The sequence below is a fragment of the Vanellus vanellus genome (assembly GCF_965231255.1).
Source record: "Vanellus vanellus genome assembly, chromosome: 7".
In the NCBI taxonomy this organism is placed as follows: Eukaryota; Metazoa; Chordata; class Aves; order Charadriiformes; family Charadriidae; genus Vanellus; species Vanellus vanellus.
Window position 1 is genome coordinate 20,613,508 of NC_138912.1, and position 22,121 is coordinate 20,635,628.

Consider the following 22,121-nt stretch of genomic DNA (forward strand, 5'->3'; position numbering starts at 1 on the left):
AAAAGAAAAAAAATGTTTGAAGTGTTTGATAAATAGATATTAATTTCATTCATCCCTCAGGTACTGGTTCAGATGTTCAAGTCCCAAAACACCAATTTAAACGGAAACTTGAAAAGGCACCTGATAAGAACACTTCTAAAGGTGACCTCCATCTTCCAGAAAGCAGCTCACCAAATTACAGCAAGTCATCCAATTCCTACTCAACCACCCACATGACAAATTCTTCTTCTAAAGCAATAGAGACAAGTGAGGAAACCAAAAGAAACTTGGAAACCTTTGATCCAAACAGCTGTGCAAAAGATAATGCGCAAGCTGCTACTAATATAAATTCATTGAACAAAAGCAAGGAGGAAAGCTTGGAAAGAGCTGACAAATCTATGTCCCAGCCATTGCCAGGTGATGCAGGGTCTTCAGAGAATGCCAAATGTCTGAACGCTGTGGTGGCTGATGAAGTACATGGAGCATCTAATGCAAATGTCACGGGAGATTTTAGCCTTATGTGTGGTGCAGCTGGTTCTTGGGAAAAGCAGGTTGCTAAAACTGACGATGGGCAATTAGATAATAATCATTATAAATGTACCTCAAAAACAAAGCACAGGGTGGATATGCTGTCAAACGAGAGCCACAAAAATAAGTCTAAGAAGAAACATCACAAAGATGCCAAATTTGAAGGAGAGCGCATTCCTCATCTAGTGAAACAAAAGCGATACCGAAAGGAGATCAGTGAAGAGAAGGAGGAAGACTCAAAGAAAAATGATGATTACGTCTTGGAGAAACTCTTCAAAAAATCAGGTAACCATCGTTATTTGGCTACTCAACAGTATCAGGCTACTTACAGAGGTACATAAAACTTAAGGAAGCAAGGGAAGGAGCAGTTCTGTTACTCTGATGGTTAGAGCTACCATACAAAACATGGTTTATCTATTCTGTTATTGTAGCGAAACAATAAAATGGTCATTGTTGAAATGCTCCCCTTATGAGTGTGCTAATTACCTTTGCACAAACATTTCAGAGAGGTCTGCGGCCTTCCAGAGACACTTCTGGATATATGCAGTGTATCTTCTGGAGATAAGGATGTAACCAACCTTCATTTACACAAGGGTTTCACTTTTGTCTGTCCTGTCCATAACTATAGAAATGATCAATTTACCCACATAATTGCCAAGTCTGTTGTGAATAATGACCTCATCAGCACACCAGAAGTGGTTTGCTGTCAAATTGATTGCTTAACTGATAGGAGCGGGTTCTTTCATTAGAAATTACTATACTGAAGTCCTGACTATAATCAACCTGAAAAAGGAAAAACGTGACTGTGGCATTCACTTAAATGTTGAATATTTAATTTTACAGACAGCCATGTAAATTAAGAGATGTCCTTCACCTTTTCATGTATCTTCTGGTTTTTAGGGGTACACAGTGTTATGAAGCATGATGTCATTATGGAAGCTTCCAGTGCAGATCATGTGCTGGTGGAAGCAGAAGCAAACAGAGTGGCCCAGGATGCCTTAAGAGCCTTAAAAGTGTCTCGACAGCGATGTTTAGGAGCTGCTTCTGGTGTGCCAACCTGGACAGGCATGAGTGGTCTTTCAGGTGCACCATCAGGAATAAAGTAAGTTCAGTTCTCACACTGCTTTTTCAAAAACAGAAGAATTCCTTAGGATGCTATAGATTCATCTTTTTTGACACTTGGTATTTGCAGTAGCATGTATTGAACTGGAGTTTCATGTTTTACATTTAATAAAGACATGAAGGCATATTACAAGCCTAGGAAGTCCATTCTGAAGTACAAAGAAAGCATTATTGTTGCACAGTAGAGGAGAGAGAGTTTGGCAGAGGGCTCTTGAGAACCCTAAAATGCAAACCCAGTCAGTGTCTTTGGCAAAACTATCCTAATCGTTTTGAGAAGGATGTTTTATGGAGTTAATTCTTCTGTGGGTTTTAGGAGTCGGTTTGGTCAAAAAAGAAACTCCATGCTGCTTTCTTCACATTCCACTTGCCCATCACCTGCAAAGAAGTGCAAGGTAAGAGGCACAAGCTAACATTTCTCTTTTAATAGCTGATATATGTGAAATGTTCTGATTTACACAACAAATCCAATTTATACTGTAGATGTGTCTCATACCAATTTGTTGTATGATTATATAGAATTCTAGAATTCCTAGTCACCCATGAATTCAATTTTTCATGTTTTGATACAGCATCTTGATGAAGACTAATTAGATAGAGCTGTCACAAATTGCAACATGGTCTGGTTATCTGTCTCAAGACCAGCAATGCTTTTCTTTAGTTTCCCAAATTCTAAAGTTGAGACCAGACCAGGTTACTACTTTGTGTATTTCAGACTACTGGCTTCTGAGTGTTCATGTTTGTTGTTTAAGTCTAAACAGCAGGCAGATTTTGTTCAACAGATTCTGTGGATCTCAAAATCCAACTTTCTCCATAGTCTGTATGTTTATTTGCAGGATGCAGATACAATAAAGAAAGAAAATGTAAAGAAGTGTAGTTCCAATGGGCACTTTGATGGAAAATCTGGAGAATCATCGTCCAGCACACTAGACTCTTCATCTTTATTAGCTAAGATGAGGGCAAGAAACCACCTTATTTTACCACAACGGACAGGGAACGAGGGAGATGAAAATCATCAGCAAGCACCCGCCCCAGCCCTGAGTCCAACAGAATACGATGAACTGCTCGTGGACGTGCGTAACTTCATAGCATTCCAGGCCCGCGTGGACGGTGAAGCTAGCACTCAGGAAATACTGCAGGAATTTGAGTCCAAACTGCCTGTGGCACAGTCCTGCGTCTTTAGAGAACTTCTCCGCAATCTCTGCACCTTCCATAGAAGCCCGAACGGTGAAGGTGTCTGGAGGCTAAAGCCAGAATTCCACTGACCTTTGTGAAGGGAAGGCACCCGTCTGCGCTCGGCCACTGCTCTCCTTTCAAAGACTTACTGTTCATCTCTCTTAAAATGAGGAATTATTTCATATTTGTGATTTAACAATTGACTTGAGCAGTCAGTGGTGCAGCGCTTATTGCAGGCTCAGAGCTAACTTAATTTCTGATTTACACTATTTATATGAAAGTGCCATCTACCTCATAGGTGAAACAATACAAAATATCAGCACCTTTTCTTTAAAAGAAATCTTAATATAAATGGGATGAAGATTACATACTGACTTTTTATTGCAATAAGAACCATGGATGTTGCCGTGGGTTGTAAGACTTCTGTTTGATTTCTGTGAAATTCCAAGAACAACTTTCTTGATTTCCTGTATGTTACTTGAATGGTCATGGGGCACACCATCAAAAAAAAAAAAAAAAAAAGGAGATGGCATGGCATGAGAGATTCACTTGTTGCATCAAAATTATTGTATACCACTTCCATCAGGGGTGAGAATTATGTTTTAATGTTGGTGCTTTCATTGTTGCCAGCATCCAGCATATGCAGTGTAACTTACATCACTAGCTAGCTTGGGAAGTAATTCTACTGCCGTAGAGATTTAATCACAAAAAAATGGAAAGCCTGGCAGGATATTGAGATGACTGACAGTTAATAATTATGGTAAACTTATTATATTACAGAAAACCCGTTTACACCATAATCATCAATTTGGTTACAGTCCCATACACCACTGGCAATTGCTTGGTACAATATTTCTTACCACTGAGGTGACAGTAACTGTTATGTTTGTCACAGGTTGTGGACTGATAATTGAAATGCCATTAAATGTTCATGGGTCTCACTGTAAATTATGTCAAAAACTTTCCAGTTCCCTGTTAGCACTTAAAATTTTATACCTTGACAAACGCTGAGGTGTTAGTTGATCAGAGGGGGAATGGTTTCACTGTATTTTACTTAACATAATAACTTTCGGCCAGAGACATAATTGGACCATATACAGAAGTTACAGGTCATATCTTCTGCAGATAGGGAAAATGTCAATCTTCCTGACTTTCAGACAACTTCTAATACCCATTTCCTTCCAAGGAAGGAAGGATTGGATTATTTGTAGCAAACCCTACATTGGCTCTGTCTTCAAAGTACTAGCGTGCTACAGAAGGAAATCTTAAGAGGGGGGAGGGATTGATAAATTTTCAGAAGAAAACCACTTTCTTGCAGCAACATTAAATTACTGTACGTCTTAAACTAGGAACAGTTAAATATGCCTAATGTCCTTCCTACTCATAAGCTATTGAGAAAAGGGAAAGCTATTTTTAGGTTTTTGTTCAATGTGAAAGTATCTTGTTTACTTCAAGTGAAAGTACAAATATTGCAAGATGAATGGTGAAGCAAGAATACAAACTGTTACTTTGTTCTCATAAAGAAAGTCTTTAAGATATTTCCAATGTCTTTTTCTCTTGTTCTGCTCAGTGCTAAAGGATCTGTAGAGATTAGCAAAAAGTGGGGCCTCACTGTTTCAGTAACTGGTCAGTTGGCTTTTCACAAACTGGAGTTGGCGAGGGTAGGCAGTCCAAAAAACTGTTTCTTTTCCTTGTGGCATTTGAAGGTGGGACTGTTGCACCTTTTCTTGGCATCTCTTTTTCTGATCCCATTTATATTCACTTACATTCCCTCTTTCAAGAGAAAGATGAAACCAAGAATCGAGGCTGCAATTACAAAACACTTCAAAAATTGTAGATCTGTTCATATGGCTTAAAATGGATCGGTAAAAGAGTAAAACCAAACCAATTTGGCCGTTCTCTCCAAAGCTGTAGAGTATTTTAATTGGTTTTGGGTGTCATGCCCCCATGCATCCCTGTGCCCCAGGAACAAACCAGGAATTCAGCTCTCAGCAAAGCTGCTGTTGTCACCTTAGCTGCCAGTTGTGGTGTCCTGTTTTATTTACTACTTCCAATCTTAAAGACACAGTTCCTGTACTAAGGAAAATTTGCAGCTTCTCGCTGATCTGTTAATGTAAATGGACTTGCATGTGCTTTTTATAAATCCTTGGCTTTTATGAACTTATTAAAAACACAAAACCAAAAGTCTGTTCTAGAAGTCTTCTTTGGGGGTGGGGGAAGAATGGGGTGGGGGTGCCACCTGTATAGTGTGGCACTGAGTGAATGATTCATATTATCTTTAAATATATTTCCATTTTTCATACAACTTCAAATTAGGCATCCTAGCAACTAGATTTTTTACAGTACTAGCTTTTGTTTAAAATGTTTAAAAGACTGAATGAATATTAGTATAATTCTCAAATATTTTTAAGCATTTAATCTCAAAAGTGTATGTGGTTAAAGGTCTGCAGGCTGATTTATTGGTAAAAATTGTTCTGGAATATAATATAGGTGCTATGCATTTTAAAGTAGAAGAGTTATTTCAGAATAATCCTACTTTTATTCCATAAAGTATTATCTGATTTTTTATTTGTTTAACTATACCTGTGTAAAGTGAATTCCTTTCACATCTTCAAAGAATATCTGAAACAATTCCTGACTAATGATATTCCATACTCAAACATGTTTACCATAAAATAGCTTATAGATATGTAATATCTTTAAAAGCTTGTATTTTAGTCTTCTCAGTTTCCAAGTATTCAATGCTGCAGTTGGTAGTTGTTACTTTATTTGTGCATGATTCCGAAATCACTCATGTGGAATGCTTGTGGTTTTAAAATTTGTCCTACCTCAGTAAAAAGGGGATAAAGAAAAATCAAATTACTGATGTTAAATTAGGAATCAAACTGAAAAAAATTTAAATTAAATGTTATTAAGGCAGGACGTTTCAGCATGAAACAGTGAGTATAATCTTTAAATTTAAAAAAAAAAAAAAAAGTATACCAGAAGGAACTACTGAAAAATTATTTCCTATAAAGTTGCTAGAATCTGAGCACCATGCTACTCCAAAAATGTTGTGCCAGTGTGGATGATGTGACCTACTACCCACACAGCTCAGCATGCAAATGCTGTTGAACAAAAATCTAGAAAGGTGTATAACAAAACCTTGGATTGGCCTGTAAGTGGTTATGGGGACTGGGTACGCTGTTTGGGTAAAACACACTGCACTGGTGTTTCAACAGCTGAAGTTAAAACTTACCATAATTGTTCCTTCTGGTTTCAAACCATATTTTTAAAAGGCAAGGTAAAAAAACCCTCTTCCTTTTTTTATTAAGATGTTCCCCCCCCCCCCATCCTGTCCTCCTTTTACATTCTTCCAGGTGTTTATTCTCTGTGTTCATCCTTTTGCTGAACACTTAAGTCTTGTATAGCCAATTTGCTCATCTCTGGTATAAGAACTAAATTCTAACCTAGAGAAAAGAGAATCTGTTAAAGGCTGTAGGTGTTTGGAACGATAATGACCTACCACAAAAGAAACGTCAGCAAGATGCTGAATGGACAGATTGATAAAAATGGTGATTAAAATTGGAGAGGAGTATTTTTAAATCCATAACTTCATACTGTGGCTCAGCCCCTTCTCAAAGGGCTACACCATGTGGAGAATTGAGTCTACTACAGCCAATAAATTTTGCCCTCCCAAGAAAAGCTGTAGAGAATTGAGCTTTTATATCTGTAAGTTTTGGCTTCAGATGACAGTCACTTATAGACAGTTGTACTCAAGTCGTGAGACCAACTTTGCTTTTGATTCCAAGGCTGATAAACTTGGCTAATTTTGACTGTGATGTAGTAGTGCAGTTCTCTGTTTTACAAGAAGCTGCAACAGATGGGACAAGGCTTTCAAAAGGACTTGATGGGATTTTTCTTGTTGTTCATAAAATCCTGCAGTATTTCCCTTCTTTGAGCTACTGAGTCATTAGGACTAAGAAGTTCCCAGTTCCTCAGCTGTTGTAAACGCAGATCCATGGACATGAATGGGCTGATGCTGTTCCTCAAGGATGTGGCCTTTGTCAGAGCCAAAAAGCGTCTTATCTGGGATGCCGCACGTACGTGATTGAAACAGCTGCAGAACATTAGCCCTTCTCCAGTTCCTGTGTGCGTATCGGTACTGCTGTATGGAAAGGACCAATTAGAGGTGAGTTGCGCTCCTGAAAAGGGATAGCCTGGCATGCAGGTTTTTGGTTGATTTTCACAAAGAATGATCTTGTGGGCTCCATTTTTGGCTGAACTCCAGATACATTTTGAGATGTGCTTTTCAAAAATCATGGAGATAGGTAATGGCAGTGATGTTAGTAGCCATCTGAAGAGATCTTCATGTCTTGATTCCCCAGTTAAATACATGTATGGGTTATACTGATGTTAGTCTGCAACTGAATCAGGGCTTTTTTCCTCATCTACTAATTAACTCAGTTTGATAGTGAATGAATACTGCCAGGACACGTAATGCCCCATCACTAGTATGTAACGAAAAAGCTCTTTCACAGGGGGAGAATGTTTTGCCCCTGCTAAGACTGAGCAGATACATAAAATCTGTTCAGTAAACAATAATACTACTGTGCAACAGTGTGAAAATGAGAGAGGAATCCTCATAACAGCATTGGTGGGGAAGGAGGGAATTTTGCAAGATTTTTAAATGTTACACATTGAGATCTGTCAAAAAAAAAAAAAATATCGCATATAATGATATACCGTCAGTGACAAAGATATCCAGGCAGGCATAACTAGAAAAAGCAGTGCAAGTTATTGTTACAGGATGTATCCTTCAGGGAAAGCTGTCACAGGAAGCGGTAATTTAAGCAATTAATTAGATAAAACAGTCCTAGAGAAAACAGTAACTTGACTAATGTTCTTTCAAAAGGGTAACACTTTTCTCCAACATAAAATAATTTTGTTTTTAAAAAAAGGAACTGGATAGATGAATAATAACATTGGTGGGATGATACCTGACTTGCATTCTCTTTGCATGCTGCTGTGATTCCTATGTCAAATCTAGTAATAACAGTTTAAGCAGTTTCCTGTCTTGGAGGGAGGAGGTGTTGAGGAACAGCCATATCTTGGTGGTTCAGCAAGGAAGGATGATGCAGTGTCTCCTGTGCTGGTGATGGCTGTGGTTTCTCAAATGATACATACAGATGACGAAAAAATAGATGTGGAAAGACCCCACAGCAGCTTTATCCAAACTTGGCTTACTCCCAATGTATGGGCCAAATAATTACTTAAACGATGAGGAAAAATTAGGAAGGAATTAAGTTAGGTAGCATAGTCACTGAGATGGTTTAAAAGGTGGAGTAGTCTACCTGTTTGGCCTTTTAGGAGCAGGGAGATCTGGCTTCTCCTGCTGTAAACCTCTGGGTGACTTTGGGTGCGGTATTATGCTGCCTGCTGCATTGGTTTCCCCATCTGATGGACACAGTCTTTTGGGAAAGGCAAGAAATCTTTCAAGTCCTTTGGAAATGCTTCAGGAAATGATAGCACAGGACAAAGAAGTCCTGGTTGGAAAAACAGAGGTAATATGGCATCTTATTGTCTAGATCATTAATTCAGCAACTGTAGTTTACACAAAACTATCATGCAGAATTGCTGAGAGTCCAGTTTTTGAAGGACTTGAGTAGGGCAGATGCCTTGGAGTCAGGATGTGCTGGCAAGTCTGCACTTGGGAGTTTATCTCCTCCGGGAGAGGTATTTATATATTAGATACACGGTAAAAACACTCTCTGCTACTTAGGGCCATTTATAATTTCCCTGTTCCAACATTCAAGCTAAATGCTGAATATACGCTTACTAACTCAGTGGCTCTCTCCATCTCCCCAGCCCTCAAGGGATTGCTATTCTAGGCTCTGGGGTGACGTCAACGCTCCTACTTCACAGGGTATCGCTGATGTGTACAGTCCTGTTCCTTCAGCTGAGACTCAGATGCTGAAGTTTTTCTTAGTAATTCTTAACTTCCATTGGTGAGCCTGGTTTTGCTGCCCCTACTGTCATTACGAGTAAAGAGAAGTCCACTACCTTTCACTCAAGGGTCATTCCTCTTTTCTTTTTTAAATGGGTGTAAGACAGTTGCTGTGAAGTGAGTGAAATACCTTGTGTTCTTGCTCCCTGCCTGCAAAAGCCAGTGAAGACTGCAGTGCATCATTGCTGTGTTCAGGGAGCAGAAAACTACTCTGTTGTGGTTTTTTTTCTCCCACGAAAGAAGAGATCTGTTGTGAGTCGCTAAAGTAGGAACTACAGAACCTGCACAGAGAGTGTACAAAGTGTCAGGCAGCTGTGCAGAGAAACTTCCAGTCTGCTTCATCCGCTACTTTCTTATTGTTTGTGCTAACATGAAATTAACGGGAGAAGGGAGAGTATATGCTGAGCTGAGCTCTTCATTTCTGAATGGCAGGGTTGGACTTGCATTTCAGTCCAAACTTGCTAAGGTTCTGAAATGGACAACAAAGGCTCCCAAGTAAATTTTGATACCGTGTGATAACCATATTCTTTCAATATTGCTGTCTCATATTAATTATAATGTCATCAAAGATGGTGTGGCACTCCACATAATAAATCCCACTGTTCTTACCCATAAGCTATACCTGAAAGGCAGATGATTTTGAACTCTTCAGACCCTCCAAGCTGTTTATCAAGTCATTTGAGAGAGGGAGAAAGAAAAGCAATGCCAATGCTGAACTCTTTGGAGAATCCACCTAACATTTTAAGGTTTTAACTGTCACAGTTCCCTACAGATTCCTTGCTTTTCCTGGGCTCCCAAAGCCTCACTGCTCACAACATGTAAGCTGAGAGAAACCTATTTTTATTGTACAGATCAGGGAGGTTGAAGCCTTGCACTAATTGCAAACCAGTACGTAGTATCATCAGTGGAGCTATGACCAACTCCTGCATAAGGCTTACATAAGTGGTGAGTCATGCAGTCTTACGAAAGAATAGGGAGCGAGGCTTTCATTATGTTGTTTGCCTAATCAGAAATATGAAAATAAAAGAACACAGCACTCAGTGGGTTACGTTTGGCTAACTGTAGGCTGGAATTTCTGCAGTTGCACTACTGCGATGAAGGCATTTCGTTGTTTGTGGTCCCAGCTTATATTAAACGGAGAGGATTTTTTCATAAATCTTTGCCTCTAGGGCAGAGTTAAGGTTGTTTGGGAACCCTAGCTATGTGTTTCCAGACATTAATGTCTGCAAGCAGCACCATGGGAGTAGAAATGGAGGTCTATGCCTAGGGAGGATACTAGGAGTAAATGAAGAGGCCCAAGGGCAGGGTAGGGTTTGTGAGGATAAGCATGCGAAGAAGCAGTGGAGTGGAAGCAAAGCTTTTAGGATGACTGAACAACAGTCTAGTCATGATTTCTCATATCTTACTCTTTCCATGCTCTCAGGCAGGTAGTTGAATGGATATTATTTTATCCAGCAATGCTGTTAGCCATGAGCTGAGATACCTACAGCCCTTAGAAGACAAATGGAGAGCTTTATGTGCAGTAACAGCGCTCTTTACACTGGTCTGATTAACCCATCACTGCTTCTTGTCTTCCTCCATCAGTCCTCTGCACCTCCTGTGGCAAACTGCATTGGTAAGCTGGTGTCCTGGTGGAAAAAAACCATAGCAATAATAACTATACAAATTTTTTTTTCAAACATGTAGCTACAATAGCTGACGGCTGGAACAAGTGACAGTAAAGAGGGAGTCTGGAGTGGAAGAGCCACATGGCCAAGTGCCCTAGAACTTCAGCTTGAGAGCAGAAAAGGTGAGTGCCTCCTGTATGAGAACTGTTAGAACAATCCAGAGTAAGCCTTTTTTTTTTTTTTTTTTCTTTCTTCAGATGGCTAATTTGGGAGCGTGTGGAGCTCTCTGTCACTACCTCATTCCTCTGTGGGCCCACATGCTCGCTCAGTGCAAATACTCCTGTCTAACACAGTGTGCCTAAGCACAGGAGCCGCAGAACATTTTTACTTGCCCCATAACCCACCTCCCTTCTCTTTCCCACCTGGAAAGGGACCACGGGGCCATGTGGCCCAAGCGGAACAGGCGATGCTGCGTCAGCCATCAGGAATGTAGAATTGCTCCTCAGTAAGTTGCCAGACTGCCTTAAAAAGGGCTAGCATGCAGGATGCTTAGGGTTTGGGGTTGTTTGGGGTGTCTTGGTCTTTGTTTGTTTGGTTGGTTTTTTTGGGGGGGAGGTGGAACTTCATCCACCAAAGGGGGAAGAAAAGGCAAATCACTGAAAGCCGGTTTGGGAATTATTTAAGCCTTAAAGCAGCTTTTCAGAATGCGGGTGCCTCCCCCCAGCCCTAATGACTTCGCAGCTTGGCCGCTCCGGCCGCAGGGCAGTAGCGGGGCCCCGGACCCTGTCCCTCAGGCCTCGCCCCGGGTGCCGGCGGGTCCGGGCGGGCGGCGGGGCGCTCTGCGGGCCGGGGCGGTGGGAGACAGGGGGAAGCACGCTCGTTGCCACGGCTGCGTTTTCCCGCTATGGCAATGGCAGGAAACGGCACACGGGAACAGCACTGCCCAAATCAAAGCCTTTTAAAAAAAACCCAACCAACCAAACAAACAAAAAAAACCCAACAACCAAATGAAAAAAAAAAAAAAACCAAACAAACAAACAGAAAAAAGAAGTAAATTTAAAGAATGAGACTTTCACAAGTGCGGTCGTCTTTGCAGCCGCTTGGCTTCCCCTGAAACCGACAGCCGGCGGCCCCTCTGATGTTAACGAGCGAGCGGCGATGTCCCCCATTGAGCTTTAAAGGGCCCTTAATGGCCCGGGCGAGGCGCGGCCGCCCAGCCCCGGGGGCAAGCGGCCATCAGGGCTGGGCTGCCAGCCCAGCGCCCCCCGCACTCGCCTCGCCGCCCTCAGCCTGGGCGGGCCGGGGCCCGCTGCCCCTTCGCCCCGCCGCGGTCACCCCGGGCGGCCTTCCCGAGCCAGCGCCGCCGGCCATGGCGGCCCGCCGGCTGCGGCTGTGGCTGTGGCCGTGGCTGGGCCTGGCCTGGCTGCTGAGCCTGCCGCCGGCCGCCGGCCTGCCCCTGGCCCCCGGCCCGCGGGACGAGGTCCTGGCGGCCGCCTTGCAGCGGCTGCGGGAGGTCTTCGACATCGAGGAGCTGCCGCCCGACGTCCTGCCCCGCAAGAAGCCGCCCCAGTTCATGGTGGATCTCTTCAACAAGGTGGCCGACGCCAACGGCATCACCCGCGCCCCGGGGCTGCTGGAAGGAGACGTGGTGCGCAGCTTCGAGGACCGAGGTGGGCCCGGGGGCCGGGGCCGGGCCCGGGGCCGGGGGGCGGCGGGGGCCCGGCCGAGAGGTGAATCCCCGGCAGCGGGGGCAGCGGCCTCCATGCCCGCTGCGGGGCCCCGTCACCCCCAGCAGGTTGGAGCAGAGCCGGCAGCTGCTGCGGAAAACGGGGAGGGGGCGTGTGGGGTGGCAGAGGTTGTTGTGCGGGGTCTTGCGTTGCTCCTAAGGAAGGGTCTCTTGCAGTGGCCGTGGACCAGTACCACTTCTACTTCGACATCAGCGCGATGGAGAAGGGCGAGCAGATGCTGAAAGCCGAGTTCAGGGTCTTCAAGCTGAAGAGGACGCATGTGTCCAGAAGGCCTGACGTGAAACACTTCTGCAAAGTAAGTGGGGAAATAACCTGCCAGTTAAACACTTCCTCGTGCTTCCATTGGTAGCAATACTGAAAATGAGGAGTGCAACCACTTTACCACATAAACCTGCTTTATTTTTATTTTTATTTGATGGTCGTCCTCACTTTTTCTTTGCCTCTGGCATGCAAAGGAGTAGTCACAAGGCTTTGGCAGCATGCTGTCCTTTGCACGCTATGGCGGTGAGCTGTCCCTAAAGATACCTGTCGCAAACCATACTGTGCTCTTCTGGGGTTTCAAGTGCTTTGAAATTCAAATCGCAATTTGTCTGCTCGAGTCACTCTAAAAAGAAAAAAAAAATAATAGTCATCTGGAGTCCATAGGAAACTAGGACAGGTGAGGACTGATGCTGGTTGTACCTGTTCCTTTGGCAAAAGCCAAGCTCAGACTTTTTGCAGACCAGACCTGAAGGCAAAGATGTGGAGGGGCAGAAGACTTTGACCATATTGGACGTTCAAAAGAGAAAGAAAAGGGATGCTCGGGATATTTTTCTATAGTATCAAAGAGTCTAGTAATAGTATCACACATTCCAGTATCCTGCCTCTGAACACATCTAGAAGTCGATGTATGTGCTGATACTTGTTTTTCTGTTAAACTGTCCAAAAACAACTTTTTGCTTGCTTTGGAATGATAGTACAGTTTTCCAGCTATGATGTGGTAGAAATGTTCATAGTTTTCGTTCTCCTTATTTTGCTAGAAGAACAATTGCTTTCACTTCTTACTGTTTTGTTATATTGCTCTCATCAAGGTGGAAGTGTATGAGCTCTTGGAGAGTGGAAGTAAGCCACAAAAAAAACATCTCATTGCGTCAAGATTATTGTCCCTGTATGCAGAAGGCTGGGAAGTATTCAATGTCACACAGACAGTAAGCAGAGAATTCTGACTTCGTTTTAATTCTAAATCCCCATTTAACTTCCTCTGTGGACTTCTTTCTTTGTTAGTTTCAAGATTTGTTTTGTAGATATCCTTAAATTATAACAGTATGTGAATGCCCTTCCATAGAAAAACACCGAATGTGCTTTAAAACGTACAGTTTCTTGGGTTTCACTCTGTACTCTCAGTCAGTGTTTTTTGTTGCCGAAGCTTTAATATCAGTGTGAGCAGCATGCTTGGATGATTGGTTGAGTTCCATCTGACGTCATGATAGCTCCGCTTGGGAATGGCCTGGCCTTATCTATTAGTCTGTAATTATAACAATTAGATAAAGTAAATTTGCTTGATTGTGAGTTAATTTCTTCAAATGCCATGTTTATTAGATTTAAATGAGTTTTAATGCTACAGAAAGTCTGGAGAGTTCATACTATTCTGTTATTAACATTGCTAAGAAAAATAAATTCCTGGCTAAAATCAGAGAAGATTTGTTTTAATGTTAATTTTAACTCCTAGACTCATCTATTCACTCGTAGAGTCTCTAAAATTAATTATCTTCCTGTAAATGTAGCTTTGGGGAATGCATGTAGTATTTTGTATTTTTAAAAGTAGAATTACTGGTTTAAATATTAAACTCAATTGAGTCTCAGCTATACAGTTACCTCAATTCTGTCGTAATATATGTTCTTACGCTCTCATAGCTTGTTGCCTGTTCCCTTTTCCTAATGAAAACATTGCTTAATAGTAATGCTGTAATAAGAATATTGAAACAATATTTTTTTCATTTCGCTTTCATTACCAGGTTTCCAAGTGGGTTGCAAACCGCAGCTCCAACCATGGCTTTTTGATAACTACAACGCGTGTCTTCAACAATAGAATTGAGCACAACCTGGTTAAGTTTGCAAAGAGCCAGGGTGCTTTGCAGGAGAGTAGAAACGCTCTCCTTGTCCTCTTCACCAACAGTAACAAACGGAGGTCTTCCAGCTTTGTACCCTCTTCCACAAGTAAGTTCGCATGAGAACAGCAGCTCTGTTTTAGAATGCGAAATCCCTGTTCATCTTCTGTTACCTTCTGCTGCCTCGCGTATACCTAATCTCAGTATTTACTTGCAGTGTTCAACAGGTTTGAAGCTCAGCTTTGTCACTGGTCAGAGTTTGGTTTGATAGTGCTTGCTAGTAGGTCACCCAGCATCTTAAGTTGTCTCTCCCCTCAGAAAAACTATTCGTAAAGCCTGGGGGGAATCTGGTTTATTTTGTTTGTTAAAGGGGTGGGGGTGAGAGTTCTGTTTTTTTTTTTTTTTTTTAAATTACTGTTTATATTATTTTTGTGGTGCATGAAAATGATAGATTAAGTTCAGGGTAAAAAAAACTCAGTGACCTGGAAAACGCTGTGAAAATGCTGGTAAAGCAACTGTAAGTAGAGTTATTAAGCACAGTTTTCAAGAGTGGAAGAGGTTGATAAATAAGCAATTTAAACCTCTCTGTCCTTGGCTTGGTTTTTAAGCACCTATTTAACTTCAGTGACTAATTAGCATTGTGAGTAAAGGCTGCTTTCATCAAAGACAACGCCCTCATCGCTTAAATTACGAAACACAGCGTCTTACCTCTCCCGCTGGTCTTCCAGTAAAACCAACTAAGACTGGATTTGAGAGTGTGATAAATGTGAGGAGGTGCAAAAATGTTTCTGCTTGCAGGGTTTTCCAGTAAACGGTTGCATTGCATATTAGAAAGGAACTAGGTAGGACTTGCATCAATATTAGGAAGTTGGTGGTGAAATTGATCAGAAACAAACAAACAAAAATAGGCTGGGCTGTTTACTTTTGTTTTCCAAAGAAAAAATTTATAGTGAAATCCTAGATCCCAATTTAATGAGCATCAAGCCACGTGCCAGGATTTTGAAGTCGATACCCTTTTCTCAATGAAGAAACTCCCTAGCCCTGCCTGTTGTTGGTCAATGAATCTGTGCAGATTGTTATTCTGCCAGCCTGTATATCACTGGTTTTCAGCCTCTCTCCGTGGATCTCAAATACCCATGGAGACCTCATCAAGGCTTCTCAGAAGATACTTTAAGAAAGCAAACCTAATTGTCAGTAAGCTTCATTCTCTAGCAGAGTTCCATAAACCTGGTGGTAATTTATTCAGATCCAAAAATTGAAAAATATTTTTTAAAATGTTACTCTATAGGAGCACACTCTGTTTTGCAAGTGTATGGGTAGAGTTCCTGGGAGGAGAACTGTGGAGAGAGAAAAAGGCTGTAGTCTTCACCCTCTGTTAGCACTGCGCAGCTCGGTCTGTATTATAGGAGTGGCCGTATAAAGATCGTTAATACCATTGTGATCAGATTCAGTGCTGAAAAGTGGAGTTCACAGAATGTATTTAGTATATCATTGAGCTTTTCCTTTGTATTTCTGCTGAGTTTGGGCCTTTCAGGCCACAAAGTGAAACACAAGATTTGGCAGTTTTTGAAATATGACTGAAATAGTAGTTGAGTACGCACCCCTTCTGGTACTTTCACAGTTCAACGTGTTTTTTAAATCTACTCTGAAGACTAAGGTGCAGATGTATGGAATAGACTTTCATGCAGAATACCATACTTAGGAAATTAATTTATTTTGAGAAAGATTAACATGCAATTTCCTTTCAGGACCAGAGATGAGCCCTGCCAAAAATGATGCTTCACGTGTGCCTCGTGAAACTCAGATCATCGAAAGCAGCAATACAGGCATGAGCAGGAGACCTCGAGCTGCTGCAGTCCCTTCTGCCAACAGCCAGGTAGCAGCATGTCATCGAAGGGAACTCTACGTTGACTTCCGTGCTATTGGCTGGTCAGGATGGATTATTTACCCAAGTGGATACAATGCGTTTTATTGCAGAGGATCCTGTCTGTTCCCCTTGGGGGAAAGTCTAAATGCAACAAACCATGCTACAGTTCAGTCCATAGTCCATACACTTAAACTGTCTCAAGATGTCAGCACGCCCTGCTGTGTGCCAGATGAATTGAAGTCCCTCAATCTTCTCTACTTTGATGACAAAGAGAATGTGGTCCTTAAAAATTATAAAGATATGGTGGCAACAAGGTGTGGCTGTCATTAGGAGGACCTTTTTTGACTGCATTTGTTTTGCACCTGGATTCAGTTCCCTGTTTGCCACCTGATTCAGTTCCCCATTTGCCATTACCAAAGGAAATGGCATTTTAGATTACAGGACAGGAGAGCCAGAAACTCAGCTGTGCTTCAAATCCTTCTCCTCTCACCATGGCTGTCTGGAAGGGTTAAACAGGCTGGCTTTTGAAGAGCCACGGGCTTCTGAAGGGTATGCTGACCTGCATGGAGAGCTCTTTGGGTGCCTGTACACCAGAGGAAACCATTAAAACCAGGAACTTGCTATGTCAAGGAGTTGAAACTCTTAAGTTTGAGTGTTCAAATTAAGGTCTTGTTCTGTATATTAAGGTGCAGAATTTCCTATTATTTAACAGGCATGGTATTCTGCCTCAATCCGGGATGGGGTACAGGTCTCTTGGTAACAGAACTTCAGTCAGTTTTGACTGCATGATCCAGTGGGAATATACACTCCTACATAGAGCTTTCAGGATGTTTGCCCAGAACTAATCTCGGAGGCCTTTACCATCTGCAGATCATGCATTATGTGGAAATGCACTTCTTCCCCCTGTTCTCTATGCAGCTCTACCAAATGCAGAGACCTCCTTGTAAGCCCCCCTGGGACTTGCTAGCCAATCTGAGGGAACACATAGGTCAGTATTTGTCGGGAATCAGAAAACTTGGCTTCGAACTCAGGGCTGCACCTCTGTATGATGAAGGGTCAGCCAGTCCTCCTCTTTGTAAAATCATTCTCTTCCACCATGGTCTGCTGTAGCTGGTAGGCTGTGCGGCAGCAGAGATTGCCTTTGTATATTTATACCGTGGCTGTACAATGGGATCCTAAGCTTGGGTCAGAATCCCCAGAATTTAGCAGGAAGAAGACCGCTACACTTTGGAGGTCCATGAGAACGTGCTGGATGCTGGCCTGGTCTTGTATCTGAGGCAAGTTTGATGGAACATACTCACTGATTCCCTTCCATTCTTCCTTGAAGAACAGGACATAGACTTGGAAGGGGCCCCCGACTCTGATGCAGGTAACCAGCCCATTGCAGTTCCTCAATCAACTCACTGAGTTGTAATTTAAGCCTGGTTAGGTTTCTTGTCTCCATCAACCCTTGAAGGAGGCTGACTTTTCACAGAACATGACATCTCCCATGGGTAGAAACTTAATAGGGAATTTTTTTATGAGATTTAAAAAAAAAAAAAAGAAAAATTATTTATGTAAATGTTTTTCTTTCTGTAAATACTGATATCTGTAATAAATTTATTTTATTTAAAACCCAAACACTTGGAGTATATTAACTTAATCTCTAATATAAAAAGTTAATTTTCAAATAAATGTAATGTAACATTGGTGTGGTTTTTTTGTGTTGTATTTGAACCTTCTTCCTAGAGTCGTGAACCAAATCCTTTTCCAGAAGAGAGGAAGAGAGGACATTCCCAATGGCTTCAGTGGGCACTGTATCAAGTCCTCTGACTCCATGTCGAGGATTATAACAGATGAATAGATGTTTCCTTTCAGAGAGGATCCAGTAATTATTCCTGAAGCAAAAGTTGCATTGAAGCGTTTTGTAACTCTCACTGGAGTTAGGCATAGAGATGAAAGCCCTTCAGGTTGGTCACATGTGGTGCTTGTAACAAAGCCTACCTCGTGGAGGTCCTGAACTTAACATACCTGAGATGGTTTCCGTTTTCTTGGTATGTAAGGCCTTATTTTCATGTATGTTTTAGTATCTTGGGATGCCTTCATTAAAATTGCACTAAGTTGGAAAGCCAGGACAAAATAAACACTGTTATTTGCAGATACAATGTACAGATGAGAAGGCTGTGCCCCGTATGTGTAGGCCAGGCTTGTGGTTATTGGAACTACAGCCTGGGAGGGGTGGAGTGGAGGACACTTGAGTGAGACAAGGATTTAGAACGGATGGCATGCATGGGGCAGTGTAGAGAGAAGGGTGTTCTCCTGACTGGTTGTTTCTCTGGAAGGCTGCGGGGGCTGCTGTAAGTATTAGCAGAGATGTGACATCCTGATGTCGGAACAGCTCCAAGCGCAGGTCTTGCTTCTGGGAGCACCAGTTAAGGCCAGGGAGTTGGTGCTCAGTCCAGGCTGGAACAGGCAGTGGAGCATCCAGGAAGCTCATCTCTGTTAGGGACAAAAGGCTTGATTCTCCTTAGCCAGGGAAAGAGGCGGTGATAGGGCTCCTGTGTTTCCATCCAGCAGAGCATGTGTTGAACTGGTGGTGAGCTGTACGGCACAGGCACGGGGAGGGACTCCAGTACGACTGAAAGTTTCAAACCTGCTGTAGGTGCCCAGCATGGCAGAACAAAAGCGTTTGTCCTTTCTGCAGAACAGCCCGTCATCGCCACACTGACCACACTGCCTCGTGTTCAGAATTCCCAGACAAGTGGCCAAAATCTTCCTCTGCTTATCTAAAACTTGTGTATGGGGCCGGGAGGGGGAAGGGTGTTTTGATCTTGGTGTATGCTCACCCTGGTAAATTGGAATATAAATCTGTTAGCAGGGTGGTGCTAGCTGCTGTGTCAGCCACATCCAGCCGTTGGATTCGGTGCCGTTGGCAAAGGGACCTTGGAAAGCATGAAGGGTCGTAATCTTGCTTTACTGATTTATTTCCCAGGCTGTTGGTTTGCACTTTTGTCTTTTCACTGCAGATGTATCGGTGGTGGTTTAAGTCTGTAGGAACCACACCTTGGGAGTGGGAACGTGTATCTAAAATGAGAGTGCAGACAAGGGAATTTCTCAATAGTGACTTCAGCTGATGTTATCTGTGCTTCTTGTGGTAGGGGCCCTAAGAACTGCAGCCAGAAGGTTTGACTGCCAAGTGACGCTGGGAGAAGGACTGCATTTGGACCGGACTGGCTGAGGCAGGTTCAGCATCCAACACGCTCCAGTCTTCGGTTTGTGACATGAGAAATGCTTCTAACACCATCAGCTGTGTATCATAGAATCACAGAATAGTTTGGGTTGGAAGGGACCTTTAAAGGTCATCTAGTCCAACCACCCTGCAACGAGCAGAGACATCTTCAGCGAGAATTAGCTGCATCCTTCACTGCTCAACTCAGAATTATCCATTTTTTCCAGGGTATCTTAATGGGTTTCTTCTTGTTTCAGATGCCAGGAAAAAAAAGAAAAGGAAAATTTTCTGTTGAAAAGCAAGCATGATTAATAAATAAATGATGGACACACTGAATATTAGCTAACGTAGTGCTGCCCCACAATAGGTGAAATATGCACAGTCAAGCTAGGAGCACTCAGTAGTTTTGCTCACATTAAATTATTTTTTTCTGCACCACTCAACATAGTCTCATTATGCCCCATTAAACCCTGATAATTAAAACAAAATATATTGGAATTGTTTATCCCGGACTTTGTAAGGAAATGAGGTTCATAATAATGCCAAGGGAAAAAATTTACACTACACCAGAACTTGTAATTAGAATAACAATTAAGCACAAGTATGCTTTTTTCTTTTTTTATATATTTTTTGAATAAGCGTACATTTTCTTGTTTTTCATTAACTGAAATAAGTAAGAATTCCAACATATGAAATGCTACACTTTGGAGTCTTGGTTTAATCGGAATATCGTATGTTTAGGTGGCATGTCAAAAAGCAACAGGGTTTTGGAGGGAATAGGGGTAGTCTTCAGCATGGACAGTCTGGAAAAGGATGGGTGACACAGATCGTGCGTAGTTATACCACATTGCATCACAACAGCCGGAAGCGAAAGCAAGGCAGGTAGCAAACCCTGTTGTGAATAAGCACTGGACCAAAATCTACGAGGAGCACACCTGGCCCTGAAGAGGTCTCTTTGTAAAGAGCAGAAACAAAAAGGAATGACTGCACATTTTATATGCTAGATGCCCCCAGAAGCATTGATACCCCAGAGACAGAAGTTCGGAGGTACACAGAGGAAGAATCCCATGCTACAGGACGGTGCCTCGCAGCATCCCTCCCCTGCCTCCGGCTCCAAGCCTCGCCGAGGGCACAGCCACAGTAGGCTCAGCTGGTGGCTGGAAGCAGAGTGCCCCGTTAGCCCTGCGCAGTGGTGCAGCTGTACAGCCCACAGCTCTGCAGCGCAAGGTCTCCTGGCTTGGATCTCTGACAGCTCATGCCTCTCTGCATCCTCTCCATAGCACGGGACCAGTGTCGTTCTCCTCTGGTGAATAACACAGCTTGCGTTTCATACCCACAGGCACAAGGAAAGTGGCATTTTCGTGGCCGAAAGACTCAGACAATGCTTAGGAAGAGAATCCAAGCCTGTGTTAAAGCTGTAGGGTTATGCTCAACGCCATGATAAAGAGTTTGGCCTGGATTTGGAAGGAGAAGAGGTCCAGGTATGTCCAGTGACACTCGTTATTGTGAAAGGTGGGGAGAGCACTAAACCTGGCCCCGACAGCACTGCAGGGGGGGTGGGGGTGGGATCTGAGTATGTTGTGGGGGAGAGCTTATGGTAAAGAGCACGAATCCACAAGAGATCAGACTTCCATGGTCTCCTGTTTGTTTTGAGGCATTTTTGTGATGCTCCTGTCACCTATGAGGTATATAGATGACGGGAAGGCGCTTCTTGGGGCTGAAGCAGGGGAGGGATATGCTGAGGATGTCCTGGGGCGAGTAAGGCAGAAGGGATGGGCTTGGGGAAATCGGTCGGGGATGGTTTTCTTTGTGAGGGGGGAGATAACTTAAATGTGCCTGCCCTGAGGCGGCCGGAGCGCGGCAGTGCTGTAAGCAGCTGAAAAGCCTCTGCTCTATTCTGTCGGCCCCGCACAAACGGTGCTCAGCATGAGGCATCCAGTTAGAAATACTCCGCGTTGTTTCCAGACTGCCCGGGGTCGTTACTGTGGTTCCCGTTCTCCGTGTGGGAAACGGGGCGTTTATGTGCTTTCCTTGAAAGACCCATGGAGGATAGTATTGGATTCATAGCCCTGGAGCTTGTCTCCTGAAAAGAGAGGGGTGAAGCTGGGTGCCTATCACAAGTTCCAGGGCTTTCCCACAGACGCCGAACCCTCCAGCTTGTCCCCAGTCCCTTTAAGGTCACACATGCCAATATATACAGGCAAATGCGTGTATACCCAAAGAACCGGGTTCTTTCTTATGTACACCCGTGGGCACATGCGTTCGCGCTCAGAGGCAGTTTCCCTCCTGGTTCATCCCCAGCTGCTTCCCAAAGGATGCTGCTACTTATCCACAACCGAGGCGGAGCGCTCCGGGCAGGTTTGAGAACATTGCCACATCCAGAGGGTGCGTTTCAATGGCTTTGTGCCAAAGTATGTCACACCTAGGCCATTTCTCCCCTTCTGGCGTTGAGTGTCACTCGCCTCCGAGGAGAGTAGTTAGCAGGTGTGAATTGACCTTTGGTGAATAAGACAATTGTGCCTTAAAGCAGCTAATTGAAGTTTTCTTTCTTCCTCCTGGGTTTATTGCTAGAAGCCATTCACAGAATAAGAGGGACCGCTAACTTTCTGTTGTCAAAAGGATGTGTGCAGCTATAGATTCGTGCAGATACTAACTGCCCTAATTCAGAGCTAGATCACAGCCTGTCTTGGTTCTGGGGAACAAAAGCTGTAAGTCTTGCCTGTGCGTGGGAAAATGACCTGTTACTGAGAAGTGATTGGCCTTTAACTGAAACCATGATCTGGTGATGGTGGAAATCTGGGCCTCGTGACATAAAG

At 43.2% G+C, this 22,121-nt stretch overlaps 2 protein-coding genes across 2 annotated transcripts in view; both read left to right on the forward strand.

Moving 5' to 3' along the window:
- ERCC6 (ERCC excision repair 6, chromatin remodeling factor) overlaps positions 1 to 4,975 on the forward strand; it is a 49,768-nt gene extending 44,793 nt beyond the window's left edge. The window contains exons 17-20 of the mRNA XM_082486531.1: positions 61 to 792; positions 1,408 to 1,609; positions 1,943 to 2,021; positions 2,463 to 4,975. Of these exons, the coding sequence (XP_082342657.1) occupies positions 61 to 792; positions 1,408 to 1,609; positions 1,943 to 2,021; positions 2,463 to 2,891 (1,442 nt within the window). The 3' untranslated portion in view covers positions 2,892 to 4,975. The remainder of the gene's footprint in view (positions 1 to 60; positions 793 to 1,407; positions 1,610 to 1,942; positions 2,022 to 2,462) is intronic.
- Positions 4,976 to 11,584: 6,609 nt separating this feature from the next.
- LOC309674553 (bone morphogenetic protein 2-like) lies at positions 11,585 to 16,427 on the forward strand (the record flags this gene model as incomplete). Its single annotated transcript, XM_082486623.1, is given in 8 exon segments — positions 11,585 to 11,617; positions 11,619 to 11,701; positions 11,703 to 11,739; positions 11,741 to 12,065; positions 12,299 to 12,438; positions 13,214 to 13,330; positions 14,138 to 14,339; positions 15,979 to 16,427. Coding segments are annotated over 8 exon segments (1,386 nt in total).
- Between the last annotated feature and the right edge of the window lie 5,694 nt (positions 16,428 to 22,121).